Source organism: Dendropsophus ebraccatus, chromosome 4 (assembly GCF_027789765.1).
Source record: "Dendropsophus ebraccatus isolate aDenEbr1 chromosome 4, aDenEbr1.pat, whole genome shotgun sequence".
In the NCBI taxonomy this organism is placed as follows: Eukaryota; Metazoa; Chordata; class Amphibia; order Anura; family Hylidae; genus Dendropsophus; species Dendropsophus ebraccatus.
The window spans coordinates 142,063,391-142,076,568 of NC_091457.1; the positions used below are offsets into that span (position 1 = coordinate 142,063,391).

At 43.5% G+C, this 13,178-nt stretch overlaps 2 protein-coding genes across 2 annotated transcripts in view; one reads left to right on the forward strand and one right to left on the reverse strand.

Annotated features, from left to right (window-relative positions):
• The window catches only part of LOC138788874 (uncharacterized), a 27,169-nt gene extending 20,562 nt beyond the window's left edge, over positions 1-6,607 (reverse strand). Inside the window, exons 1-6 of the mRNA XM_069967247.1 lie at positions 6,504-6,607; positions 4,591-4,698; positions 3,731-3,856; positions 2,749-2,850; positions 2,378-2,506; positions 548-676 (exon numbers count right to left, since the gene is read on the reverse strand). Coding sequence (XP_069823348.1) covers positions 548-676; positions 2,378-2,506; positions 2,749-2,850; positions 3,731-3,856; positions 4,591-4,687 — 583 coding nt within the window. The 5' untranslated portion in view covers positions 4,688-4,698; positions 6,504-6,607. The remainder of the gene's footprint in view (positions 1-547; positions 677-2,377; positions 2,507-2,748; positions 2,851-3,730; positions 3,857-4,590; positions 4,699-6,503) is intronic.
• Positions 6,586-10,888, forward strand: LOC138788875 (noggin-like). The gene is made up of 2 exons (XM_069967248.1): positions 6,586-6,738; positions 9,915-10,888. Exon 2 carries the CDS (start codon positions 10,110-10,112, stop codon positions 10,860-10,862), a length of 753 nt encoding a protein of 250 aa, XP_069823349.1. The 5' UTR covers positions 6,586-6,738; positions 9,915-10,109; the 3' UTR covers positions 10,863-10,888.
• Positions 10,889-13,178: the final 2,290 nt, after the last annotated feature.

Genomic DNA, 13,178 nt, shown 5'->3' on the forward strand with positions numbered 1-13,178 from the left:
AATGAATTTCTCTCTAGTCAAACTTCAGCAAGACTTCTGGATATTCAACATAAATGGTGTGAAAATGTATTTAAAGTGGATCTGTTACCTAAAAACTTTATTTTAAATATTTTTAAAAGCTAATTGAAGAACAGACCTTACATATGGCAACATATTCAGATACCAGAAACAGCCCCACACATGCCCCAGTTTGGATGTGGTTCTGCAGCTCAGCTGCATTGACAAGAATGGAGTTAAACTGCAATGCCACACACAACCTGAGTACAGGGTTGGTGCTGTTTTTGCAAAAAAGTACTTTTTCTAATCTCTTATAACCACTTTAAATGGGCACTGTCACTATAAAAACTTATCCACATGTCACAGAGACACGTCAAAAGTTATGATCTGTTGGGGGGACTCAAACACTAGACAGCTGATTCAGATGAACAAAACTAATGTTCACATAGTGTAAAAATGCTTCACCTGAAAACTGTAAGGAGCTGAATATTTTTTATCTAACCTTACATATGGCGTCATATTCCGATGCCAGATCCACCTACACACTCACCTGGTTCAGGGTTCACATCGGTAGATGTATCTGTTTCTGGCTTCTGGGTTTTGTTTTCAGTTTCTTTCTTCTTCGATTTTTGCCTCTTGTTGGATTCGGGCTTAGTAATGTCATTGGAGCCCATGTTTTCTTGTAGCAAAGCCAAAATATTAGTTGGTAATTAATACTTAGGGCCCTATTCCACCGGACGATTATCGTTCAATCATTCAAATCTAAACGATAATCGTTCGGTTGAAATGCAGTCAACGATTAACGACCGAACGAGAAATCGTTGATCGCTTTATGAGACCTGGACCTATTTTTATCGTTGCTCGTTCGCAAATCGTTCGCATTGAATAAGACGTCGTTCGCAAATACGATCATAAGTAACGATTATCGTTCCATGGAAATGAGTGAACGTTTTCAGGTCTTTCGCAATAGCGGTCTTTTGGGATCGTTAATCGTTAAAGATTATGCGAACAATAATCGTCCGGTGGAATAGGGCCCTTCGCCAAAGTATACATCATAGCTGACAATATAAAGTTCTAGTGTTGAAGTGAGGACTACTCTCATCCACACGCTGGGAGTGATGATGACCGAAATTTTTTTATGTGATAAATCTATGATGGACAGGGCATGGTGCTAGAGACACAGCATGCCCAAAACCCACACAGTTCAGCCATATTGTATGAATGAGATTTTTCTAAGCGCCAAACATGTTGCGTCTGTGTGTATTAGGACTATTGATCAGCTTGTTCATCAGCTCACCAGGCCATATAATAGGGCCCTTTCAAAAGAGATATTGGGGGAGATTTATCAAACTTGGTGTAAAGTGAAACTGGCTCAGTTGCCCCTAGCAACCAATCAGATTCCACCTTTCATTCCTCACAGACTCTTTGGAAAATAAAAGGTGGAATCTGATTGGTTGCTAGGGGCAACTGAGCCAGTTTCTTTTTACACCATGTTTGATAAATCTCCCTCGTTGTTTCTACATTGTTGTTGGACACCCACCATAGAGAAACATTAAAGTGGACCAAGATGGCAATGATTTGTTCATTGAAAGGATCTGGTTAAATGGGCAATGTCTCTTTTAAAAACTTTTGAAATTACATAGGGTTATGTCAAAAGTTTTGATTGTCGATCGCTAGAAAGAGGTGGGAGAAGTGTGTTCAGCTCCGAAACAACCCCAGATGAATTGAACAGATGCAGAAATTTCAGCAAAATAATTGTCAGGTGCAAAAATCTGTCACATGAAAACTTTACTGGGCTGAATATTTTTATTGAACCAGTTTCGCTATCCTTAGGGGCCTATTACACGAGCCAATTGTTGGCCAGGAACGTTGCAGGAAACGCTCCTGCAACCAATATTCGGCCCATGTAAAAGTGACAGCGATCAGCTGTCAGTTTCCAGATCCCACAGCGGTACATACTTACCTAGTGTGTTGTTGCTGTGATCCGGCTCTCCCAACCAGCTGCTGTATCTTCAGACCACAGCCTCCTCCAGAATGATTGACAGCTGGAGAAGGCGAGGTTTGAAGACACAGACGCTGGACAGGAGAGCCAAAAGAACAGGATGCTGGCTAACAGTAGCAGTGCAAATGGTAAGTATGTACCGCTGTGTGATCTGGAAACTGAAAGCACAGATATATGTATATCTGTGCTGTCGGCTTCCATAGCTGCACAAATCATACATGGATCACTCATGGCCATTCAATTTGTCATGCAATGTAAAGACACTTCAAAGGAGCACCAATCTTGCCGATCGGTGCTCGTTTGCAGCCGCCCATGGCCAACAAATCTGTTAATGTATATGGTGGCATATTCAGAGGTCAGATCCACCGACAGACTCACCTGGTTCAGGGTTCACGTCAATAGATGTATCTGTATTCGGCTTCTGATTTTTGTTTGCAGTTTCCTTCTTCTTTGATTTTTGCTTCTTGTTGGATTCAGGTTTAGAAATGTCATCGGAGCACAAGTTTTCTAGTAACAAAGCCAAAATATTAGTTGGTAATTCATAGGCAGATGAAATAACAGCCAAATAATAATATCAAGAGGGAATTAAATTCCCCTATAGTGCTGCCCATTATCATTGGAAAACTCTAGGTGAGTCCGGTTATTAGAATCGATTGATTCTATGAATTATACCTTACTGGTACACTGATATTAGTTTACTACACCTAAAACACATACTAAATTGATTCCAAAACACCATTTTTTTTTACCATCTTTTCTTTTTCGCCTTTTTCCTTTATTGCCATCAGCTCGCTTCTCCTGCTCTTGGGCAGAGATGGACCCATCTTTCCCATCCCTCCTCTGAGGACGAGCTGAAATCAATGACATTAGCTGTCAGAGATAGTAAAGTAATGGTAACGTGACACTACGTGTGATGATGTTTATCAGTGCTATACGTCTGCTGATTCCTGTCAGTCTCATCCTTGGAGGAAAACTAAACTATGTTGTAATCGTTTTTGTACCGTATACACCCGAGCTATTTTAGGCTAGGTTCCCACTATATAAAAACAACAGCGGTATTTCCAGCCGTATACGGCCGTTGTTTTTACATAGTGTGAGCCTGGCCTTATACTGGAAATCAGACATATACCAACAGTAAAAAGACCTAAGGCCAAACAAGATTATAGGATTACGGTGAGTGTGCAAGAGACACAAGTTCTGATTTTTATGGGGAGGGGTTCGAATTTAAATGATAATCGTTCTGTGTAATTGCAGGCAACGATTGAAAAATCGTTCATATGTCATTGATCGTTGATTTAGATCTGAACCTAAAATTATCATTAATCGTTCGCTGTAATTCCACATTCGTTCACTCAGGTTCCGCATTTTTTCACTAATCTTTCAGTGTAATTGCACATTGTTTGTTGTTTTGCTGGGATCAGAAGGAATAAACGATCATAGTAACGATCGCAATAACGATCGTAGTAATGATCGTAACTAACGATTATCGTTCTGTGTAATATGGTGAACGATTTCAGGTTAACAATAAAAAATCTCATTTGTGATCGTTTATCGTTAGTCGTTAAAAATAGCTCCGTGTAATAGGACCCTAAGCCGCAGCTAGACTGCTCTGACTGCAGCATATCTCTCCGTGACCAAAGGAGTCTGTGAGTAATATTCCATCCCACACCCCACCTCTATCTCGACCGATGATATGTCAGTGGATGGTTGGGAGAGCCCCTTCACAGCCACCTCTGTCAGGTGCCATATCTGCAGGTAAGCATTCTGTACCCCGGCATTGGCTTGCAGTTTCTCCTTTCCTCGTTCTTCGCGTCTTGTAAGGTTCTGATTTTTCATTGTCATCTGACCCAGGATTTTCTGAATAAAAATAAATTCAACCTATTTTTACATCTTTATTTCAATTAGGCTGCTTCGATATATCTTCAGTTGAGAGTATTTCAGCTCAAACATTCTTAAAAGCAGTAAGTATCCAGGTACAATGTGATACTGTGGATTATATTTAAAGGAGAAGTCTGGTGAAAATAGAAAAATCTGTGCCCCTGCAGCACCATATTACCACTCCCAGACCCTGCGGGCATCCAGCAACCCAGCAGATGGATTACCCACTCAGCATGTCAGTGAATGGGGAGGGACACTGCTGCAGTCACTAACTGGCTTAGCAAGCAGTCCATCAGCCAGATCAGGTACCTTTACCCGAATTGTGTCGTGCGAGGAAGTCAGGGGAGGGGGGCATGAGATCCAGTGACGGATCCGGGAGCAGTGATGTGGCGCTGCAGGGGCACAGGGACAGGTAAGTGTACTTTCTTTATTATGTTCCCCCCACCCCCTGTCTGCACCAGAGTTTTTATTTTCAACAGACTTGTCCTTTACTTTGTACCAATGACACTCTGTTACAGGCCACACTCAAGCTTCCCCTGCTGGAGAAGGGTAAATGCTGCCACGGTTTTGTCCCCAGTAGCGATATGGATACAAGATAACTGGATGAGGTATAAATACAACACCAACACACAGGGCTCCAATGTGGACACTTCCACAAGACATACCATATCTGTGACTACTCATACACATAGTTACATACAGAGAGCTCATACCATCTTCTTTTGCTGGTCTTCTTATTCTCTTGCCAACTGGGACATCTCTCTTGGACTCTTGAGCAGTGGATCCTCCTTCTTCTCCATACCCATCCATACTTATGTGAGCTGTAAGGGATTAGATTATGTGAGAGCTGTGAAGGAAAGGATTATACCTCCTGAAGCCCCTTTCACACATTGTTTATTCTGCCCCCTATACACAAATCTGTACATGTTATAATTGTGTGTTGAGGCCATTATCCATGCGGAAAAAAAAACAAAAAGCGGACAAGGCATTGTGTGGCCCATAGTTGCGGCATGGATCACCTATAGTGAAAGGAGGGGTCCATGGATAGAGATGAGTGAACCTGCTGAAAGTTAAGCTTTTGAATTGCGCTGTCTGGAGAAGGTGGATGCAGCCGTAGGCTCTATCCGTGTTCACTTTCTCCAGGCTGCGGGATTCAAATGCCCATTGTTTGTGCAAACCTGAACTTTTGACAGGTTCACTAATGTCTAGTTAAGGACGGTTGCGGGTGCACAACCATAGTTCTGTCCGTAGCTGCTATGAGCAGGAAGATGGATGTGTGAATCCGACCTTAAAAAGGACCCACGATGCGAAGCTGATAGTTACAGGCTACACCTAAAATTGCCATTAAAGATACAAATCCAGTTCCTGTCAGCCTGCTGATTCACATGATTGGCGGGATTCACAGCTGTGAGATCCTGATCAATCAAACTTTGACAAGTCAAAAGTTTTTATTACTAACAGTTCCTATAAAGCACAATGAGCAAGTCAGGCTCTAGGTCGGCTTCTCGTTTTGACACTTTGACACCCGATAGCCAACACAGATCCCAGGGGAAGCAGATAAAGACCATGTGAGTGTAGCCTCAGGCTGGGTTCACACTACGGAATCTGCACCAATAAGTTCCGGCGGATTACGTCGCCTGTGCCTAGACTCAATTCTATGGGCGGGTGAATTTTGCCGTCCGCCAAAAGAAATGACATGTCAATTCTTTCAGCTCAGAATGGTGTCCATGGCACGGGCGGATATGCACACCATCGTGAATGGGTACAAGCAACGGAATCCTCTGGAAATTATCCGCGCAAATTACGTAGTGCTTTTCCCTCCTTAAACACCCAGAACCCAACCAATCATAGGTTTTACATGTTTTTATAAGTGACTGAGGGACTTTAAAGAATTACTATAATTTAAGTAAACTTTTGACATGCCACACCGACCGGTCACAAATAAAGATTGGTCGGGGGCTTAATGTTAGGTATAGCAAAGTGAAGTGTGCACCTATGTTCTTCACTCCCTGGCTGGCTGCCCCATCTGACTCTTTGCAGAAGATAAGCTCCCCAGTTTTACAATGCAGCCCATCTAAACTTTACACATGTCTGTACATCTTTTTTGTTTGTGTATTTTGCAGTGGCTAAATAATTATTATTATTATTTTATATATAATTATATAAGTATGGTGACACCTAACCCCCACCCCCAGCTGACAGCACGAGGACACTCTTTTGACCTCCATCAAGCCAAATGGGGGCCTTTGACTAGGTCTGGTACCCCACAGATGTATGCACTGAATGCAGTGTGCACATGGCCTTAAAGGGATCCTGCAAATCTTGTAAACCTGATATGTCCCGTCACTTTCTAAGCAGTATGGGTCTGACCACTGGGATCCCCACCAATCATAAAGTGACTACATATCGCTACAATATACCATCACGTTACTGTGCTCTGAAAACAGCAGAAATATAGCCTATTGATACCCTGTCACTTTAAGAGATGGAATAGCTAATGCATTTATTTACAACACACGTGTTATTCTACCAGGGCAGGAAACGCGAGGTTTGTGGCTTCTCTGCATCAGTAGATAACTACATATAGAGGTAAACGTGGACAAAACAGTTCAGTAAACAACATTACACGTCTGGCTGCAGCACAGAAGGGGTTAACCAGGCGGCTGCGCGTCCTCCAGGCTCATCTCCAGCAGCGGCTGATCCACGTGACCACACACTGCAACTCCGACCGGTAGAGGCCGCAGTGCGCAGGCCGCTCTGTCTCCGCCCCCGTTCACTATGAAAGCAAGGAGGCTTCATAAAAATGGCGCCCTACACTGAGTGGGAAGACACAGAAATATAACGCTAATGTCCAACGTAGCGTGAGTTCCTCATAGTTTATGAGGGTCTTTGTTTAGTTCACATATAACCTATGAATATCCTCTTTTGTGGGTGGCAGGTTGAAAAAAAAACCAGAAAAAGTAGGGACGAAAATGAAGGTTGTTTGATTTACTGTGCGTATGGTGACACCTAGCGGTCGTTCTTGCACATAACATAGTGTTAAAGCCACACGTTCTAGTAGTAGCATTGCAATACCTGGGACGCCACAGGCTGTGAGATGCATCAATTACCTTTGCCACTATATAATGCATTTCTTGCAATGATTTTTGACAATGGTGTCTTTGGGGTTTTGTTTTTTACTAGCCATTTTTATTTAATTTTAACGCATCCTTGATTACAGAACGCTAAGAAGAAGAAAAAAGCTAAAACTTTTTATTTTCTTATCAAGAGAACTATATGGGGCATGTCTTTTTCTGGGGGAGTTGTATTTTTTAATTATATCATTTATTGTCCCGTATACTGAGAAACTCTTAACAATTGCAGTGAAATAGGTAAAAAAAATAAATTCTGAAATAGAAGTAATTTACAAATCTGTATAACTTTCTGAAAAAAGTTGATTTGAAAAATATATTTTTCTCAAGAGTACTCCTTTAAGGAGCCATGACGTACAGGTACGTCATGGGAGCCTCTATTTAAGGACCCATGACGTAACTGTACACCAGTGAATCCGGCGACGTTATGAAGTGAGCTCAGGAGTCGAGCTCACTTTATAGCACGTCAGCCGGGTCCTCACTGTTAATGATGGGCCGTCGCTGTGCTCCTATCACTGTCTGATCGGGACCCCCCACAGTGTGACTGTGGGGGTTCCGATCTTTCTAACTGCAGTCAGATGGGCGATCAGAGCATAGAGTCTGCCATAGGCAGTAAAAAGTGTAGAATAAAAAAAAATGCCATAGCCCCTCCCCAATAAAAGTTTAAATCACCCTCCTTTCCCATTTGATAACTAAAACACATAAAAGTAAACATATTATATACAGTAGTGTGCATAATTGTCCGGCCTATTAAAATAAAACAGCATTGTGCCCACACAGTGAAGGGCGTAAAGAAAAAACTTTTTTTTAAAAACGCCATGATTGATGATTTTTTTTATTGCAATTTATTTTTCAAAAATGTATAAAAATTTATCAATACAACCAATCTACACAAATCTGATACTAATTAGAGATGAGCGAACCGGGTTCGGGTTCGAGTCCATTGATTAGCGGGGCTGCTGAACTTGGATAAAGTTCTAAGGTTGTCTGGAAAATATGGATACAGCCAATGACTATATCCATGATTTCCACATAGTCTTAGGGCTTTATCCAACTTCAGCAGCCACCGCTAATCAAATGCCGAAAGGTCGGGTTCGGCTCGAGCATGCTCCAGGTTCGCTCATCTCTAATACTAATAAAAACTACAGATCATGGCACAAAAAATGACAACCCATGCAGCCCTGTAGGTAAAAAAAAATAATAGTTCACAGTAGGGCCATTGTAATCACACTTTTTTACTTTTTTGCCCCCCCAAAAAAAAAATACTGTTAAAAAAAATTGTAAAACATTATAAAAGCTATATAAACATGCATATAGCTGTATTCGGGCTGACCTATTGAATAATGTAAACACAGAACCCCCCCCCCCCCCCCCCCCAAAGTAATATTTTGGGGGTTCTGTCCTACATGTTATAGTAGATTGAAAGGCAACATTACAAAGTACACTTCTTCCTAAAAAAAAAAAAAACCTCACATGGCCCTGTGGAAAACAAGAGTTATAGCTCTTAGAAGGTGAAGAGGAAAAAACTAGAGATGAGCGAATATCGAGCATGCTCGAGTCGATCCGAACCCGAACTTTCGGCATTTGATTAGCGGTGGCTGCTGAAGTTGGATAAAGCCCTAAGGCTATGTGGAAATCATGGATATAGTCATTGGCTGTATCCATGTTTTCAGACAACCTTAGAGCATTCTCCAAGTTCAGCAGCCCCAGCTAATCAAATGCCGAAAGTTCGGGTTCGGATCGACTCGAACCCGAACCTGGTTCGCTCATCTCTAGAAAAAACGAAACCGCAAAACTGAAAATTGTTGTGGTTCTTAAGGTCATTTTGGGCTCCCCCATTAAGGGGTTAATGCTTTAATGCAGTGTGAAACTAGCCTAAGTGGTTACACAAGCAGAATCTGCGTTATCCCCAATCCAGGCTACTGCAACCTTGATTTAATTTTTTTCAACTTGAGTCACAACTCCCTTTTACATGCACTGCAACACTGGGGCACCTTGTAGTTTTAGGTGCCCCCAGACCCAGGTTTTTAGAGGCATTTTTCTTGTCTCCAAAAAAAAGCCACAAACTACACCAATGCTGTGTGTAGCATTTTTTTGTTTGTTTGTTTTTTATGCATTTGCACTTTTTTTGGTGTTTTTTTGTGGCTTTTTTTTTTTTTTTTTTTACTTTATTTGTGTATTGTGTTTTGGTGCAACTTGGCATATTTCAGGTCAGCGTTTGGACTCGAACACACCCGCACTTGAAAGGAAGGAGTTAAGTGACCCCTTCCTTATTGGGGTGGGCGTCGGGTTGCTGAGGGGGGCGAAAACTGACAGTCTAGCCCTCAGGGGGTTAGCTGTGCTCCATTGAAGGAGAATGAACTCCTGGTGTCCAGGAGTGGCAAAGGTGGTACACCACTGCAGCCACTGATTGGCTGAGCAGAGACTCCTGCGCTTTCAGCTCAGCCAATCATTGGCTGCAGCAGTGTCCCACCTCAGCTGCTGATTGGCTGATCGATAGCAGAGAATTACGCCAAACACCAGGAGTCACAAACGTAAGTCTCAGTCTTGCAGCTGCAGTAAACAGGGTCACGGGGTCTCCAAACTGCGGCCCTCCAGCTGTTGCGAAACCACAACTCCCATCATGCCTGGACAGCTAAAGCTTTGGATTTGGCTGTCCAGGCATGATGGGAAATGTAGTTTTGCAACAGCTGGAGGGCCGCAGTTTGGAGACCCATGGGGTACATGGTTTACCATTCTAGTGATTGTGGGGGTCCCAGCAGTTGGTCCTCCACTGTTCCATTTTCACCCATCAGGTGGATAGAGGATATATCCCTCTGGATGGTATTCCCCTTTAAGATCTTAGAGTTATAATGGGTTAGAGGGAAGACGCAGTGGGAGTAATTATAACGTATGTCAAGGAACAGAAGATTGATACTGAAGAGAGAGCCAGGGTCAGGCAGACCGCAGAAGATAAGAGAACGGAGGTAGACGAATGAAAAAAAAGTTCATAGTAAGCAAAGTAATATGCAGTACTAAGAACACTGAATCCTATAAACAGCCAGCTGCTCACATACAAGGCAGAAGAGCGGGGAGACTGCACAGTAACTAACTCTCTGCCAATGGCGTCTATGGAAAAGTACGTTCTTTTCTTCTGCTTGATTCCACTTGGACTCTTGTGGTCTCTGGTCCTCTCAGACAATACAGTGGAAGCCAAACGCAATGATATGACCCAGACAGACATGGATATGGGTACTCTGCGACGGAGAACCACCTCCGGCACCCGTCCATACAGCCTCTCCAGATCACCACTGGATTACCACTATTCTCCGAAACCCAAGCACTTGAGGATCCCCCGTCTTCTCCGAATACTAGGATCCTCCTTCGACCCATTCTGGATGTCCGTGGAGAAACCTGTAGAAAATGAGACCAATAGCCACCTATCCGCATTCAGCCAGGATCTTTTTGACGGTTCCAGTCGCTACCGCAAGAAGCTTACCCAAGAGGCTCAAAACATTGACTTCTCTTTACTGAAGCTGCCGGCTGAACTTTCGGTGAACGCCAGCCATCTCGTGCTTCATGAACTTCGCCGGTGGTTGGTGCAGCGAGCTAGCTGTAAGCTTACGTCCACATGGGTGGATCTGGGTCCTGTTTTCTGGCCGCGATGGGTGAGGCACACAGACTGTGATGAGAGTAATACCGCCTGCTCATGGCCACCAGGGATGGAGTGCCGCCAGGCCCAGCTTACTCAGATTAAGATTCTGGCATGGCACTGCTGGATGCAGGATGCTGGCAAAGGCTGGGCATCACAGAACTGCATGTGGAGACAGGTACCCTACCCGGTGGTGGCTGCTTGTAAGTGTACCTGTAGGTAGTAATGTATTACTGTACCTAGTGAGATTACTGTACATTATCGCGAATAAAACGGGTTTCCAGACTTAGGTCTGACTGACTTTGTAGAGTTTTTATGTGGGTAATACACGGCAATGAAAGGATTAAACATAGACTGCGTGTGCCCAAGAAGAAGGTTGGCATTGTTTAGTGGAAGTCAGCTGAGACAGCTTGTCTGGGATAAGAGTGAAGGTTACAGGGTAGCCCAAACATGACGGGCCGTAAACAGGGGGCATGTAGCATATGCATTAACTCAAGTGTGCTAAACATATATCGGTGGCACATGGCTAAACACATACTAGACTGCAGCAACTTCAGGTATGGTGTTTTTTTTCCTAGCTATTTGCTATAGGATTCTCTATAAGGTCATGTTCACACACAATAAATCACACGTCAGTTAATCATGGTTGATCTTTTACGTGATTTTTCTTATTCTGATTCTACATTTCAGGCCACTACTAGGAAAATAGAGGATTTTTAACAGATTTTTTAAACTGTATAAACTGTGCTTTATGGCACAAAAAATGTGCATAAATAGCACATGAACGTGGCCTAAGACTTAAAAAAAAATGCTTGGGGGGGCATAAAGTGCAATTTGTGAACAAACTAAGGCCAGGGATAGACAGACTTATTTAGCTCTATAAGATTGATTTTAAATTGGTTATCCGGGCTTAGAAAAACAGGACCGCTTTCTTCAAAAAACAGCACCACGCTTGTCCTCAGTTTGGTTGTGGGTTTTACTGCTCAGTTCCATTCAAGTGAATGGAGCTGAATTGCAATACCACACACAACCTGAGGGCAGGGGTGGTGCTGTTTTTTTCAAGAAAGTATGTGTCTCTAACCCCTTTAATGGAGAAGTCTGGGAAAAGCTATTTTTTTTAAAGCAAGTGCTGGAGAAGGGGAGGATAGACGAAATAACATACTTTTACCTGCCCCTGCTCTAGCGCTGGTGGCTGCATACTGCCGCCCCAGTTGTTAAAAAAAAAAAAAAAACTTTGCCCGAACTTCTTTAACTTTTGAGTGACAGCTGCAGTCCAGACGATTACATACAAATCTCCTATAGTGTATAAAGTGTATAGCTTTGGAATGGAGCTAGAGCTCAATAGGTAAACTCCTGTTAGGGCTTTAAAAAAGTGTAGTGTAGCTCGCCCTTAAAGCGGATGTACCATCAGGTACATTCGCTTTAAGTGTTGCACATGAAGAGAACGGTGCTGTCATGGGGAAGCCGATGCCGCTGACCTTTTTTTTAACCAAGCACCGGCCTGGGCTGAAGCACTGGGGGCAGACCGGCCCTGGCCAGGGTGTGGTTCAAAAAAAAGGACCACGGCACCAACTTCCCTACTCTGGCGCCATTGTATTCATGTGCAACACTTAAAGCGAATGTACCTGATGGTACATTTGCTTTAAAGGGGTACTCCAGCGTGGGGGCTATTTTTGGATCTGGCCGGGGAGGAGGTGGCTGAGAGAAAAGACGTCCACTCAAAAAGACGTCTCAAGCCCGCGTCAGACACCAGGAAGCGGCCGGGAATCGGAGACCGGAGCGCCACGATATGGGACGTCTTTTCTCTCAGCCACCTCCTCCCCGGCATATCCAAAAATAGCCCCACGGGCAGTTATTGGCTGTCCAGGCCGACAATCACCTTAATAAATAGAGCCAGCAATACACTGATGAATAAGCAAACATTAGAGATGAGCGAGCCTCAAGCGCACTCTGGTTTGGACGAACACCGCTCGTGTCAGTAATTGCAAGGATGCAGTTCCTATTCTTGGCTGTGATCCAGCTTTACCACACAGTGCTATTGATACAGATCAGGGTAACTAAGGGTGCCTTTACAGACAGATTTGTCTGGCAGATTTTTGAAGCCAGGAATAGGTCATAAAGGAAAGACTGAGATTTCTTCTCTTTTCCAATCCATTCCTGGCTTTGGCTTCAGAAATCTGCCAGATAAATCTCTTTGTAAAGGCCCTATTACACAAAACAATTTGGCCGATATCGGCCATTACGGCCAATAATTGTCTTGTGTAATAGAAGATCAGCCAACATTGTTTATGTTGAAAGACAATCGACTAAGATAGCAACGATCTGCTGCCGTCTCTATGTGGAATAAGAGTGGCGGCAGCAGACAGCTGCTATCTGCTATGGGCTGCCCGGACAATCTAGTGATCACCCAGGCTGCCTGCCCCGCAGCTCCCCTGTACTCACCCGCTCACTGCCGTCGCATGTAATAGCAGCTTAAAGGCACCCTAAAGACTAGAGGTGAGTGCAATTTAAGCAGGCTCGAGTCTGATTGTTCTGCATT